The following is a 20,151-nucleotide window of genomic DNA, read 5'->3' on the forward strand; positions in this document are numbered from 1 at the left end:
CTTTGACCTGGTGATCCTGTGCACAATGTTAAGTTTTGCGAATGGGTTTTGAAACAAGTGCTTGATGGTGAAATGGATCGTTATTTCATTCTGTTTTCAGACGAGGCTTGGGTCCATTTACACAGGCATGTTAATTCCCAAAACTGTCAACATTGGAATGCAGATAGACCTGTTGTGCTTTATGAGGAAACCCTTCATGATCAGAAAATAGGGATGTGGTGCACAGTTAGTGGGGACAGAATAATAGGCTCATTTTTTTTAATGACACAGTTACAAGTGAAAGATATGTACAAAACATTTTGTGATTATTTTTTAGTGAACTGAGTGAAAGAGAATGAAGCTTCGCATTTTTTCAACAGGATTCAGCAAGGGCTCCTATGGCCACTGTTTCTTTGCACACAATTCACAATGTGTTCGATGAGAGTGATTAGTAACAATATCTGGCCCGCAAGAAGTCCTGATTTAACTCTGTGTGATTTTTATGTGTGGGGTGCACTAAAGGACAAAGTTTACACCACAAGTCCTTACATGATAGAGGAACTCAAGGATAGTATCTGTGAATCAATTAATTCAATATCTCAGAGAGAATTATATCATGTGATAAATAATTTCTTGAGCGGATGTCAGAAATGCATGGAAAATAATGGTGGGCAGTTTCAGCATTTCCTTGCATGACATGGGCGAGTACAGAATTTATTTGCTTATACTTTAAATGGAGTCATATCGTACCACAGCAGTAGACGGGTGACACGACATCTGACTGGTGGGCAACGGAGCACTCTCTGCCCAGCATCTACTGTGCCGCACAGGCGGTCATCAGATAAATGGAGCACCCATTAATTCTTCCTAGGTTGTCCTCTTTCTTTCTCTACACTTTCCCTTCAAGAATGTTAATGATGAAAGTGTTGTCTGATGGCACGTCCAATAATTTTTTTTTCTCTTTTTCATTTCTTTTAATAATCAATTCTTTCCATAGACTTCCTTGAAGACTTGCAGGTTGGTTTTCTTCTTTCTGTCCACCTCATTCTTTTCATTTTCCATCCTGTTGACATTTCTGCAGCTTCAAATAGACTCTTTTCCAATTTATCCAGATTTCAACTTTCACTTCTATAGAGGAGTGTACTCCACGCTAACAATTTTGCAAAAGAATTACCTGGCACCTATATTAATAGGTTTGCTGACTAATATGTTTCTCTTAGTCACAAACGACTGTTTTGCCAGTGCATCCTTTCACTTGCATCGAGCATCTGTTCCCCTCTGTGTATCCCCTCTCCTCTCCAATAGTGTGCACAAGACCAAAATTGCTTCTCTTGTTCCTCTGCCTTCTCTAAATCCAAACTGGTCTTCTCCAATCTACTTATCTATGTTTCCTATTACCCGGCTCTTAACTATATGATAAGTATTTTGGAGGCATGTAATAACATTGATAGTGTTGTATAATCAGTGCAGTCAACTGTCCTTCCTGTTTTAAGCATGGTAATGGTTCTGCATTGTGTGAGGTTGTCTGGCATGATCCCTCTTTTGTAGCAGTCATTTATTACCATGAACAGTTGTTTGTGTTGTTACTTAAATTTTTCAACAGTTCAGGAAAGATACCGTATTTACTGGAATCTAAGCCGCACTCGAATCTAAGCCACATCTGATAAATGAGACTCGAAATAAAGGGAAAAAAAATTTCCCGAGTCTAAGACGCACCTGAAATTTGAGACTCGAAATTCAAGGGGAGAGAAAAGTTTTAGGCCGCACCTCCAAATCGAAACAAAGTTGGTCCATTGTAATATGAGACACAATTTAGGTCGAATGAATGACGATACAGCTATAGTAGTTTGGTTCGAGTCGTAATGTTTGGAAGTTAAGCTTTACCAGGTAGCCATTGCTATGCGTCAGGCGCTCCGTCCGTATTTATACGGGTACCCTTCCTTTTTCACGTGCTTCATCTGGTTTGAATCGATTGCTTATTTTGCTTTGATCTGATAAGTGCCGTTTTCTTTTTTATAGGTGTTTACGTCACTCTAAGCTGAAGATGCATTATTGTACTGTGTCGTGCATTGTTTGTCGCATTCTGATAGTGCGTGTTTACGGCCTGTCGCCGGTTAGGCTTGCTTTTTGTGCGTGCTACCGCCGCTTACAATAAAGAGGAATTGTCTCATTAGTGAAACAGTGGCAAGAGACTGCTATTTGTTGTTACTTACACTGCTGCTTTCCTTGATAATGATCAACAAGTACCAAATAATAGACTGCGTATGACAGAACATGTTCTGAACGAGAGTTAGGCGAAAATTTTTCTGCGTTTGAAAATCTTTGTGGCCCCTTCTTTAGTACATCAAATTCTGCTCAGAAATTAGAGCCATCTTAGATTTAAAAATCTAGTCCGTTGCCGTGCTTCATTTCTCACTGTATCACTATTAGGCATAAGAATAATACGAATATAAACATGACACGATACGTATATTCTTCCGCGTTTGCTGTTGTCCCATTCTAGTTTCGTAGTTTATTAGGCAGACAGGATTTAAATAAGATAGCAGCAAACATGAAAGAATACATGGCAAAATGTTTATATTCGTATTATACTTATGGTGAAGAGAATACTGCATATGAGTCACATTTCATCAGGCTCCTATTAGCAACCATCTCTTCTCACAGGTGGGAAAAAATTCAGAATGCAGAGTTGGCCATATTGACAAACATCCCAAACAGTCTTGCCAGTCGGATTTTCGTAGTACAGTACATTGAAATGTTGCTACATTCGAAGACTAACAATACGGAATTTGTATTTACTTCGTTGGATAATGTATGAAAATGCAGTGGTCGAAACTCGGGGTGGAGAAAAAAAAGCTCGTCTTCCACCTTTTTTTTAAATTTATTTACTGACGCAGATGTTTTGGCGACAGTATTTATCTTTGTGCCTACAAAGCATGCCTGTGTAGCGCTACATATATTCTACGGCAGAAGTTACTTGTGGCTGCACCTACAAACATTTTTCAGAATTTCCGCTTTCTTCGCACTCGATTCTAAGCCGCAGGCAGTTTTTTGGATTACAAAAACCGGAAAAAAAGTGCGGCTTAGATTCGAGTAAATACGGTATCATGAACACAAGTTATTTTCTGTATTTAAGACTATGAAGGGCATTTTCAAATTCACATCTGACAATTGGAGAACCTAGCTTTTCTCTTTCACACCCATTGATGATTTTGATTAGATTATTTTTCATTCTTGAAAGTCTTTGTCATTGTATAGTCACCGCATGTATTCTTTCCAGTGAGCACGTGCCTCATCTTTGTAATCAGTAACATTCCCTCTTCATTTAGTACTACTACAAATTTTGTTCTAGGTTTATACTGAAGGGCTCTTATTTTCTTCTTCCTTTATATCTTCAGCAATGCTTTTGGTCCAGTCATCTTTTTCTTCTCTATTTGCTTCTGATGTAATCTTTTGTAGTCATGTACATTGTTTTCCTTCCTGACCTCATTCCTTTCCTGGATTACATTCAATATCTCTTCTGTGTATGGTCATAACCTATGTCTGGACCTGGATAGCTGTGGCACGATTTTATCTGATTCATGTATATTTGCTTGATTAGTATATAATGTAACTGAAATCATCTTTTGTGCAGTGCCTACCATGTGTACCTTCTGCTGAGATGAACTTCAAATAACGTGTTTGTAATAACTATATCATTTTGATTGCAGAAATCTACCAAATGTTCACCTCTTACATTTGTTTTCCTCAAGCCAAAATTCCCTGTTATCTTACTGCCTTTCTCAATATCTTCATACTTCTTCCACTTCTTCCAAGTCGTGAGCCAATGTTGGGAAGTATGTCTGAATTATTGCCTAGTTCACAGATGTAATGTTTTATTTCAGTCATCACTATCCGATCACTGACATGGTCAAATATTATTTTCCGTACTCATCATTTTCCTCTTATGATAACTGTCACTCCATGTTTCTTGTTTTCTCACCACTGCTATAAATTACTCTAAACTCATTGTTGTAGAAATCTCCCTTTCCTGTCCATCTTGTCCCACATGTACTTTTCTTCTTGCCTTAACTGCTTATCGTCCACATCTCACTTCTGTAAACTACACTCAAGACAAATATCTTCAGAAAAGGCTTCCTAACATTTCTGTTGGTATTAGACAAGACGTTAAAATCCCATTTTTCTCAGAAATGGTTTTCTGTCTATTACCAGTCTGCATTTTGTCCTCTCTACTTTGGCGCTAATCAGTTATTTTACTGCCCAAGTAGCAACACTACTACTTTTATTTTCTCACTAGCTGGGTACCTGTCTTTGCCCAGGTATGTATTTACTTCAGTTCTATGAGACCATCTTCTCCTGCCCTGCCCCCCCCCCTCCTTCTCTCTCTCTCTCTCTCTCTCTCTCTCTCTCTCTCTCTCTCTCTCTCTCTCTCTCTCTCCCTCCTCCTCCTCCTCCTCCTCTCTTTGTTCACCTCCTCCTTCCCCACTCTTTCTCTGTCAGTCTCCTGTTCGTCCCTTTCACAGTTCATTTCTCCCTGCCACACCCTCTCACTGTGTCTATCTCCTCCTCCCCCATATCTGTGTCCATGCCCTCCTTCCCCCCCCCCCCCTCCCTCTGCCTGTCCATTTCTTCCTCCCCCCTTCTCTCCCCCCATTATCACCCCCACCCTAATAGAAGGTTACCCTGTCTTACCCCCACGGTATTTCTTTCCAGATAGTACTAAGCTTTGTTGAAATCAATCCAAGGGTTTATAAGGAGCTTTTTACCCACTGTTTTGCCAGTCACACATATTTTACATATTCTGAATATATTTAACACACATTTGTTCATATATGTCAGCTGTATTGGTAGCAAATTTTGCCCTGTGATTTCATTCTCAACTCAATCTTTACGACATCATACCACCTGAACAATTTGTCATACAATAGTATAATTTTGCAGGTACATTCAGTGGTGTATTTGGATACTGTCTACAATTTTTTTTATGAATACAGTTGGTAATATGACATAGTAAATTAAAACAACATGCCTGATGTGGTAGTTTTACTGCATGAAGAGCAAAAATGTAATAAGTGATAAACTTTTTTCTTTCCATCATTTTGTGGGGGTTGTCGGTGAGGGGGAATGTAAAGGTTTGAAAATTTGTTGCAAGTCACTAAGGGCTCTCATTATCAAATACTGGATGAGTAAATTCTGCAACTTCTGATGTCATGAGTTGCACTACTTTACCCAAAAAAACAGTAGATACAGGCACCCAGGTAGATGTCGTGTTCCTTGACTTCTGGAAAGTGTTTTATAGAATTCCACAGTGATGTCTAATGAAAAGAATGCAGAATGTCATCCTGAATGGGGAGAAATCTTCAGATGTAAAAAGTAGCTTCAGGTGTACCTTAGGGGACTGTTATTGGACCATTACTCTTCACAGTATATATAAGTGACCTAGTAGATAATGTTTGGAGTTCCGTAAGGATGATGCTGTTGTATACAGATAAGTTACAATGCTAAAAATTTGTAAGGAAATGCAGAAACACATGCAGGTGATTGATGTTTTATGCAGGGAGCAGCAATACAGCCTCACCAAAAACCTGTGACCTTTTGTGAATACATAGACAGAAAGATCTACTATTGTGTTATTACATGTTTTCAGGATAATCACTGGAAGCAGCTGCTTCCATAAAATATCTAGGAGTATGCGTTCAGAATGATTTGAAGGGGAACGACCACATAAAATTGATTGCGAGTAAGGCAGATGCCAGACTGAGATTCATTGGAAGAATTCTCAGGAAATTTAGTCCATCGGCAAAGCAAGTAGCTTACAAAACACTTGTTTCACAAGTACTTGAATATTGCTCATCAGTAAGGGATCTATACCAGATAGCACCAATAATAGAAAAAAAAAGAAGATCCAAAGAAGAGCAGTACATTTCATTACAGGTTCATTTAGTAAGTGCAAAAGCGTCATGAAGATGCTCAGCCACCTCCAGTGGCAGACACTGCTAGAGAGGCATTCTGCATCACTGTATGGTCTACTGTTAAAATTCTGAGAGTGTGCGTTCATAGAAGAGTCAGCCAATATACTGCTACCTCCTATGTATACTTGTGAAAAGATCACCATGATAAAATAGAGAGATTTGAGTCCACACAGAGGCTTAACAGTAGTCATTCTTCCTACAAATCGTAGGTGACTGGAACAGGAAAGAGGGAAAGTGAAACTGAAACACAAAGTACCCTCTGCCACACACTGAAATGTGGCCTGCAGAGTATAGCTATAGATGCAGATAACCAATGAATTACAGGGTGGCGCACGAAATGTGTTACCAATTGTTTCTTTCACAATTTACAATGCACATTAGATATCTCGCTGGGATCTCCACAGCAGTACCAGCAGAGCTTGGAAAAACAAGTGAGTTACGAAATGACATGTAATTCATGATACTGCCGCTAGGAGACTAGTAAGCAGCAATGGAAGACTGACGACACAGCAACGATCGGCAATTGGGTTACTTTTGCCTGAAACGAAAAGCCTTGTTGTGACTCGGAGGCGTTTTCGACAATAGTTTAATAAACAATGGGTCCCTTGCAAGAAAACCATCCACAGGTTGTACGATAAATTTGTGCAGGAAGGAACGGTATTGGAAGCGAAGCGACCTCGGCCTAAGCCTGTTTGTTTGCCGGAGAATATTGAAGCGGTACGAGTTTCTGTACAGAGAAGTCCCGGGAAATCTTGTAGAAAGGCAGCAGTGCAACAGGGAATTTCCAGATGCTCCGTTCAACGCATTCTTAAAAGTGACCTCCATATGTACCCACACAAGATGACCTGTGCACAGAATCTCACTGAAGAACAAGCAGCAGAGACTACTGTTTGCTCAGTGGGTGGACGATAGGGAAGAAACTCTCAACAACGTTTGGTTTTCAGATGAGGTGCATTTTCATTTAGATGGTGTGGTTAACAAACAAAAGGTACGCTTTTGGGCCACCAAAAACCCACAAGTGCTTCATGAACGACAACATTATGCTCCGAGGATTACAGCGTGGGCAGCAATTTCCAGTCACGGACTTATTGGACCCTTTTCTTTGAAGAAACTATGAACAGCGAGCGTTATTTGAGCACGCTTTGCAATAGCTTCATTCCACAGCTTCTTGCTACTGCCTTGCCCTTCAACACGCAGTGGTTCATGCAAGGTGGAGCAAGGCCACATACTGCAAAGACTGTGTTGGAGCTTTTAGACGAGCATTTTTACATGCGGATCATTTCACTCAGGTTTCCAGGTTACTTCTATGATGGACAATATTGGCTCCCCAATAGTCCAGACCTCAATCCATGTGACTCTTTTCTTTGGGGGTACCTAAAGGACAAAATTTTTCCGAAACGTCCACGTGATTTAATGGAGCTCAGAAGACTTATTCTTCGAGCTTGCAGTGAAATTGGGGAAGACATGTGCTGTAGGGTAATCTCTAACTTCAGTGTTCGTTTGAAGGAAGTTAGGAAACAAAATGGGTGGACATATTGAGCATGTGCTGAGTTAGAACAAATCTCCATGTACGGCTCTTCATTGTGCATGTTCCTTTCAGATTGTATTGACAATAAAGTTTATATTCAAAAACAAAATGGTAACACATTTCGTGTCCCACCCTGTATGACCAGAGTCCACACCTGCTCCTGGAAATACTTTCCCATCTAAAATCTGGTTTCAAAATCTCTTACTATTATATAATAAATCTAAAACCTTCCAGTGTCCCCAAGTCTCTTCCACATATACACCTTCTTTCATGATTTTTTGGCCAAGTGTTGGCAATTATTAAGTCATGTTCTGTGCAAAATTCTACCTAGCAACTTTCTCCATTATTCCTTTTAGTAGTTCATCTTCCCTTTACTGTTTTCTTTCTCATTCTGTTCCCAATACCTAATTCCCCTTTATTTCGTATTACGTTCTTTCAATTTCTTCCTGTTCTGTGGAACTAGTTGATGTATAAACTTGCACTACTGTGGTAGGCGTTGGCTTTGTGCCTGTCTTGGCCATGATAATGTGGTCACTGTCCTGCTCATAGTGGCTTACCTGTGTTCCTATTTTCTTATTCGTTATTAGGCCTACTCGTGCATTACACCTATTTTATTTTGTAATTTTATTCAGAATAAAACTTTTACAACCCAAATTACCCAATTGCCCTCAGTGTGGTTTCTTATCAAAAACTAAGGCATACATAGTGTCTTCAAAATTTGGACACACCAAAACATTTGTTTGCAACATAGTTTTCCTTTCTGGCTTTCCTATGGGAGCACATATTGCAGATATGTTTTGGATGCAATTTTTTCTTTGTGTTTGGTGTATTTGGGGCAAAGTCTGCCGCTAAATCTGCAAAGTCAAAGACTTTAATAAGAAATAATTTCTTCATGTTGGATGCCTTGTGCCACAAAAGAATACCCTAAAACTCCAAAAGAAACTTTCCCTTTTTGTCAGTATGTCATGTTTCTGGTAAAGCACTAATCCCCATTTCAAATAAATGAAAGATAATTTTTTCCACCTTTGAATTGCTTTCTCTTGAAACACTAGAAAGCACTCTTTTGGTCTCATTTAGTCACTGCTACTTTGTGAATATTATAATCTAAAACATCAGGCTTTGTTTTTCCTTACGGTATGTCCCTCCATTTCAGATAGAGGAGATGCTCCCTTCTTGCAAAAATCATCTGTCCTTTCTGGATTCTTGGATTGTCAACTGTACATTGTGGAAGATCTTTTCTGTTAGTCATAAAAGTGCCTAATGCCTGCATATTGTGTGCCAATAATTAATCAAATACAGCAGGTGACATCTAGTAGTGATCCATGTATTTGGTACACTCTCTAGCAAAATAGGTCTCCAGTAATGTATTCAGAAGTGCCAAACTATCATGGTTCATAATAATTGCAGGAATATCCTAGGCAGTTATGATGCATTTGACCAAGAGAGCCCAATTCTGTCAAGAATACTTGTACATCCTTCACTATAACAACACACCTACCCACTCAGCTTTGTCAATTTGAGAACTTTGTACAAAAAATCGTATGAATGTCCTCCTCCTTCAACCACTTGCAGATTGCACCATGTGACTTTTTTCCTTGTTTGCAAAATTATAGTCATTGCAGTTATTTTTGAACATAACTTGAAATGCAGCCTGTGGACTGCAAAAATTAATTTTATAAACATTGTTGTTGTTGTTTTCTGTCTGAAGACTGATTTTATGCAGCTCTCCATGCTACTCTATCCTGTGCAAGCCTCTTCATTTCTGAATAACTATTGTAAACTACATCCTTCCGAATCTGCTTACTGTATTCATTTCTTGGTCTCCCTCGACAATTTTTAGCCCCTCCCCCCTCTCCCCCCTCCCCCCTCCCCCCCCTCCCCCCTCCCCCCTCCCCCCTCCCCCCCTTCAGAAATCCATTTCTACAAGGACTGTATTCAGGAAACCATTTCTACCAGGACTGTATGAGGATACATTCACCGCATAGGCTTTAGCACTCGACAGCTGACTCGAATCCCTTTGCTAACACTTATGTATAGAGCTCCACAACTGGTGTGGGCCTACAAATGTAGTCACTGGCACGTAGATAAGTGGTGGCATGTTGTGTGGTCTGATAAGTCCCAGTTTGTTGCTTCGAGCTGATTTGTGCACAACAGTGTGCCATATTCACAATGAAGCCATGGATCCTATGCATCAAAAAGATTGGGTCCAGGTAGAAGGTGTGTTGGTGATCTGTGCAGGGTTTATGTGGTTGAAGTTATGTCCCGTTGTCTCGTTGGAGGACCCAGTGACAGGTGAACACCATGACATTTTTGCAGACCATTTGCATCTGTTTCTGTCATTAGAGGTGACCTGTTTCAGCAGGGCAATTAGACAAGTCATCACTCTTTGGTTACACGTAGATGGCTTGATGCACACTCCAGCGATTTCACCACCACCGCTTCTCTCTCCAGATCACACACTCTTAATCCAAATGAGCATTTATGTGATGCTGTCAGTACTTGCATATGCATGATGAGCCCAGCTCAAACTACATAAGAACAATTGTGAGTAGCACTGCAAGATGTACGGACCAATCTCTCTTCAGAACTATTCTAACACATCATAGAGGATAGGCCTCGGTATTAACATAACACGAGTGCCTTCTTATGACATTTGACTATTCGTTGTAAGTTGAAAATAGACCTTAATCTCTGGTGACTCTTTTCAGATTAGATTATTTAGAGAACATTTGCTGTAAGATTGGAGTGATATAGTTTACTAATGGAAATGGCTGACCGATTCTCACCCTGGCGGTGATCTTCTCAGAACTTCTTTTGCCACTATGCTGTTTGTCATCTTTCCACTTGTTGCCTGTTGCTGGAGATTAGAATTTATCTTGGGTTGCAGGATCCTTATAGGACTTCATTCGAAGGACGTGGACTGTATCTCTGATCTTTCGTTGTCTTGTGTCGGGGTCGAAATCTTCAACTTCATAAGTAACGTCAGACAACTGTCTTACAACTTCATAAGGTCCAAAGTAGCGCGTGAGGAGCTTCTCAGAGAGACCAACCTCGTGAACAGGAGTGAAGATCCAGTCGAGGTCACCAGGCTAGTAGACAGCAGGACGGTGGCTCACGTCATACCTTCAGCGATCGTTTTCTTGAGCCTGCAGCATGTGGAGTTGAGCTAACTGCCAAGATTTCTCAGCTCTGGTTAACACCTGGCCGGTGTAGTCGTCGTCCAAGTCATCAGGTTGTAATGGAAACACAGTGTCTATTGTCGTAGTCGCCTCATGCTCATGCACCAGGAAGAATGGCGTATATCCTATGGTGTCTTGGTTGGCGGTGTTGTTGGCAAACTTTAATAAAGGTAGCACCTCATCCCACTTGCTCTGCTCAACATTGACAAACATTGATAGCATGTCGGCCAAGGTCTTACTAAGGCAATCAGTAAGTCCGTTAGTTTGTGGATGATAGGCAGTCGTCATGTGATGAGTAATGTTGCACCGACGGTGATTGAAAAACTTTCCCTCGATCCATAATTAATGTTTATAATTTATAAAAAACAGCTACCAGCCACATGTATGGTTTAAAAAAGGTTTATTTTCTTCAGACCATAATTAATGACCTTGGGGCACCGTGTTTTAATACAATGTCTTCCACGATGAATTTGGCTACCTCGAATGCTTCGGCTGTTTTCATGGCTTTTGTAATAGCATAGCGTGTCAGATAATCAGTGCAAACAATAATTCATCTATTGCCACTAGCAGATGTTGGAAATTGTCCAAGCAGGTCAATCCCAACACACTGGAAAGGCGTTTCAGCTGGTGTAAATGGTAAGAGTTGGCCAGGTGGTTTCTGAGGAACTGCCTTTCTCCTCTGGCGCTCTCGACAGTGCAACACACTCCTAAATAAACCTGGCCAGAAAAATCTCTTGCGGATTCTATCGTTTGTCTTAATAAATCCTAAATGTCTAGCCTCAGGTGTGTCGTGGAATTTCTGTAGAACATCTAAGTGCATGTGTTTAGGAATCACTGGTAGCCACCTCGTTCCAAACAGATCAGTTTTTCTTGCAAAGTAATCCATTAACTGCTTTAAATTGTCCTTTCACATCCTCTGACAGACCCCATACCCGCTGTGATCTGTGTGTAGTTCTGTAGGTGCTCTCTCATCATACAGACCAAGTACAGGGCGAGTCGTCAGAGCTTTTCGCAGCTCATTGAAAGAATCTTGTTGAGCACCACCCCAGATAAATTTAGCATTAGTTTTTATCAACTTTTGGAGTGGCCTGGCTTTGATACAAGTCTTTGATAAAACGATGGTAATAACAACATAATCCAAGGAAGCTTCTCACATATCTAATACTTTTAGGAATAGATCTCACCTTTTCTGGGTCTGGCTGCACACCTTTGTTTGACACAATGTGTGAAAGTATTTTGATTTATTTTACTCCAAAGAGACACTTTGTTGGATTAAGTTTAAGTCCGCCTTGTTGGAGACACTTGAGAATGGCCCTCAGTCTTCTTATGTTTTTATCAGATGTCTCTTGAGAATGCTATAATGTCATCTAAATAACAAAGACACATTGTTCACTTCAGGTGACTTAGAAGATTACCCATCTTCTGTTCAAAAGTTGCTGGTGCATTACACAAACCAATTGGCATTACCTTAAACTCATACAGGCCTCAAGGGTGATGAATGCAATTTTCTCATTTTCAGCCCCATCTACTTTGATTTGCCAGTATCCCGAGTACATGTTCATGGTTGATAAAAACTTAGCCCCCTTCAGACAAGCTAGTGTATTATCAATTCATGGAAGAGGGTAAATATCCTTTTTAGTTAGCTTATTAAGCTTCTTGTAAGGCAACGGCAAACCACCTCCATTAGGACCTTGCCTAGTAAGGCGGTGCGGGTCTCCCGCATCGTTCCCCTATGCTCTGTAAAGAAGCATGGGACTTCATTTCATTTCACAATCAACACAAAAGCCCCATCTGCCATCCTTCTTCCTGACGAGAACCACTGGTGACGACCATGGGCTCTGCGAAGGCTGAATGATGTCATTCTTCATCATTTTCTCTACCTCGTCGCGGATTATTTGACATTGCATTGCTGGCACACAATATGCTCTCTGGCTTATTGGTTGATGGTCTCCAGTGCTAATCCAGTGCTTCAGTGTCGATTTGTCTAATTTGCTCTCCACCTGTGGATTGAAACATTCAGAGAACTCTTGAAGAATGGCAAGTAGCTTGTTCTGTTGTTCCTTAATGAGATCTGGTGATAGTCGAGCTAGAAGATCTTGTCTAGTAGTGGTAGCGCTAATTTCGCCCACAGACTTGGCATGGGAGGTTTCTATGACACTCAGTTGTTCTTCAATTAACGGCTCAGCGTTTGATACGCACATGCATCTTGGAAGGACCTGCAGTTCTCGGCGACAGTTAACTATCCTCAATTCACCGAATCCATTCTTAAACCAGACGACAGAGGCTGGGATGACCAAGTTATTCTTCTCTTACATTCCACTACAAGATCCATGGGTTGACGCATGGCATGACACGTGACATTTACCTTTGTAGCACTGACTGCTGGAATGATCACTTCATGCAGCACACATAGTCTCCATGCACTCGGATGTGCATCTTCCTGTAGGTTTTACATATTTTCCATTAGCCCGCTTCAGCAGAGATGTTTTGTTGTAGACGAATACGGTTTTCTGCAACTGGCGACGGTACTTCTCGGAAATGACTGAATATGATGCTCCAGAGTCCACAAGAGCTTGGGCTGGATGGCGATCCATGAGGATATCGACGTAGTTTCCTATCATTTTAGTAGTGATTAACGGCAGAGGATTTTTCTCTTCAGTGGTATCACCTCCAAGGAAGGTCACCACCTTTAGTTTTCCAGGTTGTGGCGGCTAGGTGATTGGCTGGAGCTTCTAAACAGCGATGGAGACCTTGATCGGCGTGTTGGGGAGCGTCCTCTCCAGTGGCTAGCTTGCGGCGATGGTGACCTACGTCATCCTGCACCCACATCTACTTATTCATCTGTGTCGTCCCGGAGTTCGCGTCGTCTAAAATTATCTGCTGTCTTCTGGCATGGCTGTCATCAAATATCTGCCGCCTTTCTCGACAATAGCCCACCACGTGTCCCTGTTGTCCACAGTGGAAACATACTGGTTGGTTATCCTGGGTCCTCCAGGCGAGTCTTCCTTGGTACCCAAACAGGTTCCTCACCTGGGTCTCGACTTTTTCACCATTTTAAAGGGAAATGGACAAGACATTGGGTTCAATGTCTGTTCCACTTCCTCCCTTATGACCTCTTGAAGCGTCTCAGTTTTTTGCTTGCCATGCAATCCAAGTGCCTTTTGAACATCCTCTCTCACTATCTGATGAAGAAAAATTGTGAAATCAGGTGCTTCCTCCATCATAGACATCAAGTGACGTTTGGAAGCCGTTCAAACTCCTTGCATGTAATTCTTTTTTGATGCTCTGTCTTGATATACTGGCACCATTTTATGAAGTCTTTTGCTGTCGAAACCTCCTTCAGGACTAGGGCTTGATAAATGTCCTCAGCAACACTCTTCAAGAGATGTGCAACCTTATCTTCCTCCTTCATTCTAGGATCCACTATTTTACACAGCTCCTAGACGTCTTGAATGTAGGATTCTGTAGTTTCTCCTGGACACTGTGCCCTGCACTTTAATTTATCTTCAGTCTTGCACTTCTGTCATTGTGCAGTTCAGCCTGGAATACTTCAGAGCTTGTGAACTTCTCCAAGTAGAAAAATACATTAGCCAAACACACGGTGTCATCCCATTTGTTAAATTTGGCTATACGATCATATACCTACAGCCACTTGTGTGGATCTTGGCCATCATCACCAGATAACCCGGAAGGATGTCTCATGGGGTGGCACACAGTTGCTGTCATCGTAACGTCCTCTTCTTCTTCTGTCTCCGATAGATTACGATCTGTTGAAAATGGCTCAAACTCAGGTTTCTCGTCACATAAACGACGGCTCTGTCGTGCCCTGATGGGAGCCACTGTGTCATCGATAATGTGCACTATCACAAGTTCCAATACCCAGCATCTCCACCAGAATAATGTCACGTAGAAGAATGTGTAATTAGATGAATGACAGACACTAACTTCACTTGATGGAGGTTTATTCAGAACTTGTACATACAAGAGCACGGAGCGAATTGCCTCCGGCCAGCACATACAGTATATATTTGGCTACAGAAAATTCCAGTACAATTATTCTTGACATTTGTGGATGCTTCTAGAATGTACTCCAACCGAATATAGAAATTAAAATTGTACAGTCCAGCTGAGTTTTGAACTCGCGACTCTCCATGCCAACAGTTTAGTATCATAACCACTACTGTATGGTGCTACTCAGCTTCTTCTGTGACTATAACACGGGAAGACAAAATCGATGTATTGTTACTCACTTCATTTATTTCCCTCATCATATGTAAACTACATTACAGCCCCTTGCCCTATTTGTATTTACCAGTTGTGAAACTTTGCTATAATTTGGAGTGAATTCATGTACTAGGTTTCTGGACTACAAGCTTTGCACTCTGTTGTAAACTCACCCCTCCGCACCCCCTCTGAACCCCACCTACCCCCACACTTTATTATTATTCTAAAATTATAGTGGGCATAAAATACTTTGACATATTGTTACAGTTTTAGTGCTAGAATATATTTTATGTTTATTGTTGTGTGTTAAAATTTTGTAAGTTGTCTCACTTTATTATGTGCTGTTAAAGTTTTCAATATTTATGAGACATAACTGTTTCATTATCGGATGTTTTGTTATTTTTGAAAGGTATGACACTACTACTATTTAAAATAAGTCAATTAATATTCTTTCAATGGTGTTTTTTGTGTGATTTACATAATACGCCATACATAAATGCTTTTATAATACAATTTCTTAAGTGCATGCTGCCTTGTGTATGCTTTCTTTTTCTGTTCAGCATGTGCGGTAGTTCTTCACAAGTTTTATTTTTTCAGCTATGAAACAAGCCAAGCTCAACAACGATCGTATTTGACAATAACAACTGTGCCGTCCCTGAATAAATGCCAGGATTGCCTCAAAGTTGCTGCTTCCTATGAAGATGAAGGTACAGTGTTTCAGTGATGTAACGGCTTTATAATTTCTAGACACATGTATTGTTGTTGTATTTGTAGTAAAGGCCTTCTAACTGGTGTTACCTTGAATATGATTTCTACACATTTTGTCAGCTTGTGTTTCCTGTCTTGACTGATCTATCAAATTTTCATACATTTATATGTAAGTTCTTTTGAGAAATTTACGATATCCTGTTGTTAAGGATTTCCTACTTCCCCCTATTTCATTGTCATTAACCTGATGATGGTGATGAATCAGTTTCTCCCGAGGCACCTGGAACTTCATTCAGGTGAAGTAATCTGACAGCCTTCTGTGTCCATAAAAAACAATTATAATATTGCTAGTTTTGGTTTGAAGAGTATGGGAAAACACTCCAGTAACAGTCAGGTGAAGTAAGAACAAAGAAATACAATACATCCATGTTGCCTTCCGTACTAGTATCTGACGTAACCAGGGGAAGATCACTAGTCAGAAAGTGCATGCCAGTGACCAGCTCTACCTCTGTGATTTACTTGTGGAGATTTATGTAAATTTATATACCTGCTATATGTGTAAGAGCTGTTTTAGTGTTAGGAGGTAGGAGATCATGTCCAAATGACAGGATTAAGGAATTTCAAAAAAAAATTAATGTGCTTTCTTCAAGCTTGTATAAATAATCGTAGTTTTAGTTATAACTACTATTATAAGATATGACAAAGAACGGAGCATTTCAGAACAATTTGTCTACTACTGTTTTTGTGTAAACATGTTTAAATCGAATATAAGTACAATGTATTGGGAAGGTATCTCACAGTTGGCAGAATCATCTCCTTACCTTTCATTTACTCAATAAATTATATTTCATAGGATCACTGCTTGCAGTATCTTTAATACAAGTTGCTTTCAGAGTTCCTTATGTTATGACCTGCAAAATATAAGCATGCTTCTTAAATTTCTAAACATTCTCTTCAGTAGCAAAACAATTAAGACTGTTATTGCTAAAGCAAATACAACTTCCCGAGTTGTTTCGCTGCATACAGTCTCTTTGGAGAGTTGCATTCATTTGTCCAATTTCAGTGTCATATTTAAAAATTTGAAAATTAAATCTTGTAGCATTGGAGGGGACAGACCGGCCGGAGTGGCCGTGCGGTTCTGGGCGCTACAGTCTGGAGCCGAGCGACCGCTACGGTCGCAGGTTCGAATCCTGCCTCGGGCATGGATGTGCGTGATGTCCTTAGGTTATTTAGGTTTAATTAGTTCTAAGTTCTAGGCGACTGATGACCTCAGAAGTTAAGTCGCATAGTGTTCAGAGCCATTTGGAGAGGACACTTAATGCAAGAGAAAGAAACATACATGTGTTTTTAATTATCATGAATAATATTTGATCCATTGTAGTACCTAGATCAAAAGGAAAAAAACTCCTGTTAATTATGTTCTTTTCTCTTTCCATTTCAGATCTGGCTGCTAGTTGGGATAGTTGTGTTCGTTTTAGTTGTATGAAGCACAGTGTCACAGTCCATACCACATTTGATGTGGTTTCTCCATACCCTAAATTTCGACCCACTGTAAGCATGAAATGCGATGGTTATGTGTTGTTAAACACAGGAAACTTTCTACACGTTCTGAGTACTTCTTTGGAGTATGTAGGCAACACATATTCGTACGTTAGGCAACAGTCGCCACCTGTTGCTGTAGAGCAGGAAGCTCCAGAGAATTCAGAAGAAAATAATTCATCTGTGAAAATGTCTGTTCAACAGTCAACTTGTGAAACTGCAGAATCTCCTAAAAATAGTATTGTCTCCCCAGAACATTGTTTCAGAGAAAGTACTGGAAGCAATAAGCAAGATGATATAGATTCAGTTACCTGTGCCTCAGATATCGCAATTGGTAACAAGCAACCATGTGAAACAGCTTTAATTGACTCTCAAGTGTTATGCCATCAGATGTTTTCCACCAGTGCAGGAAACTGTGTACTTTTAAATCGTAGCTTAGAAAAATGTGATTCAGACAGTGAACATAAAACAGTAAATATTGCTGTAGTTCGCCAGCAAAATGTAGATGTGATGGAGAATGAAATTCCTGAAGGTGTTCGAAAAGCTGACAGACCATTTAATTCCTCCAGTAACAATTTTGACAAAACTTGTGATTTCAAAGGTTACTGTTCCTCATTCCCAAGTGATATATTTGTGTCATTGTTAAAAAAATTCCAAGATGAATGCCAAAGTACTATGAAAGATGCAGACTGTGAGGCTGACTCTAAAAGTCACTCTGCTGCAAATAGTATTGATATTCTTGACAAAGATATGCTGTCAGGTGCAAGTCGTGTTGATATAGTGAATGATTTAGAAGGAAATATATCAACCACCAATAAAGGCAACAAGCGACACACTATTTTCAGAAGGAACAAGGGTTTGCTGACAAACTCTAATGAAAAAAAGGAGTGCCGAGTGCCAGTTCCTGAAGGGTGTGACGAGAGTTCATTTGTGTGTGTATGTAACACTGATGACAGGAACACCTGTTCTTGCGTAGATACAGGCCACTCTATTAGCGAAACAAATAATCTTATACAGTTGTCAACAAGTGAGAAACTTGTAAAAAATTTTTGTGATAAATTGTATTCCTGTAGGGTGACGAGATCTCATACACTAAAGCAGAGAAAAAGTGTCCATCGGCAGAATGAATCTGATCAGTCAGTGAAACGAGATGTAAAGTCAGTTATACCTCAGATTTCAGTTGGGCAACCTAGCAGGGAAAGCATTTCCCCAGAGCAGTCTGATGGGCACAAGCAAAGAGATGTGTCAATAGCAGGTTCACCTCAGGAATTAAATATTAATGTGTCAAGCTGTCCTAGTCCCGAAGAAAGTGCCTCAGTTCCTAAAGTTCTTTCACCTGTTCCCAAGAGTTCACAATTAAATGCAGAATCATCACAAAATGATGAAAGTCAGTTAATGCTTAACAGAAAAAGAAAATTTGCTCAGAGACACAAATCCTTTCCCCCTGGAAGTGTTTTAAAAATCAACAGTCCGTCATCAGTTTTGAATTCCCCCACACTTAGACTTCATAGCAAAGTTGCAGATGAGGCAGAGAAGGCGTATGAATTTAAAGAGGAAGCTTTGGAATCTGATTCAGAAAAATTCAGTACCTACAGGCGCCGACGCTTAGCAGACAAGAAATATGAATTTTGTGAAGAATGTGAAGATGAAGAAAACATTGTTCCTTTCCACTTGCACAGACGCCGTGAATCTGATTTCAGGTTGAGGTTATCATCCTCGTTTCTACCATCAGCAGCTCACTTAGTAAACAACAGACGCCATTTTTGTGATAGTCTTTCTGATAATGTAGAAGTTAATGCGGGTGCAAGATCACCATCCAACTCTGTTAATGGCTCACATGCCTTAAGTAATCGCAGCTGGTATTATGAAGCATTTGGAGAAAATGTTGACGCTGTGTCATGTACTGAGACTCCAGGAGCTCCTTACAGTATGGCAAATGGTGAAAATTACGTTCCTCAGAATCATAGTCATCTGGACTCTGACAAAGTAGTACTGAGGCCATTAAATCAAAATAAAACTGCCCTAATTCAACCTCAGAAAGAGGCTGATAATTTGTCTGATGCTCCTGTGAATAAAAGATCAGAATCTGTGGATACAGTGAAAGACCTATCAGATGATTTACACAGTCTTCAAGAAACTTCCGGCAATCCAAATAGTACATCTGCAAAAAAATACAACCCAGCCAGATGCACTATACAGCTAAAAAGGAGTTTTGTAGAAGTGGATGATGAACTAGTATCTGTAATAACAGATATAGAAGGTAAGTGGTGCAATTTAGCAGTATTACTGTATGAAGGTCTTCATTTTATAAATCGTATTTTTTAAAGTTATCCATATTACTGTGTTACCTTTGAGGATTTAAGCAAGGGACACCCCTTCACCCTTTGGTATATATTTTTGTAATGAATGTTGTCTTTTGCTTTTTGACAATGTAACTGCAACACAAATTTTATTTAAATATCTACTGCATCTCATGCTGCTACTTGTGTGAACCATCAGGAATGTGTTCATCAAAGACATTCATGTTTTCAAATATTTGTTTGTGATTAACCGTATTTACTCGAATCTAAGCCGCACTCGAATCTAAGCCGCACCTGAAATATGAGACTCGAAATTCAAGGGGAGAGTAAAGTTTTAGGCCGCACCTCCAAATCGAAACAAAGTTGGTCCATTGTAATATGAGACACAATTTAGGTCGAATGAATGACGATACAGCTACAGTAGTTTGGTTCGCGTAGTAAGCTAAGCAGTTAGGCTTTATCAGGTAGCCATAGCTATGCGTCAGGCGCTCCGTCCATAATTATACGGGTACCCTTCCTTTTTCACGTGCTTCGTCTGGTTTGGATAGATTGCTTATTTTTCTTTGATCTGATAAGTGCCGTTCTCTTTGTTATAGGTGTTTACGTCACTCTAAGCTGAAAATGCATTACTGTACTGTGTCATGCACTGTTTGTCGCATTCTGATAATCAGTGTTTACGGCCTGTCGCCGCTCGCAGCGTGGCTTGCTTTTGTGCGCACTAC

At 40.2% G+C, this 20,151-nt stretch overlaps 1 protein-coding gene across 1 annotated transcript in view; it reads left to right on the forward strand.

Annotated features, from left to right (window-relative positions):
- Positions 1 to 20,151, forward strand: part of LOC126183742 (uncharacterized) — a 128,486-nt gene that overhangs the window by 24,831 nt on the left and 83,504 nt on the right. Inside the window, exons 4-5 of the mRNA XM_049925955.1 lie at positions 15,480 to 15,589; positions 17,032 to 19,389. Of these exons, the coding sequence (XP_049781912.1) occupies positions 15,480 to 15,589; positions 17,032 to 19,389 (2,468 nt within the window). The remainder of the gene's footprint in view (positions 1 to 15,479; positions 15,590 to 17,031; positions 19,390 to 20,151) is intronic.

Source organism: Schistocerca cancellata, chromosome 4 (assembly GCF_023864275.1).
Source record: "Schistocerca cancellata isolate TAMUIC-IGC-003103 chromosome 4, iqSchCanc2.1, whole genome shotgun sequence".
Classification (NCBI taxonomy): Eukaryota; Metazoa; Arthropoda; class Insecta; order Orthoptera; family Acrididae; genus Schistocerca; species Schistocerca cancellata.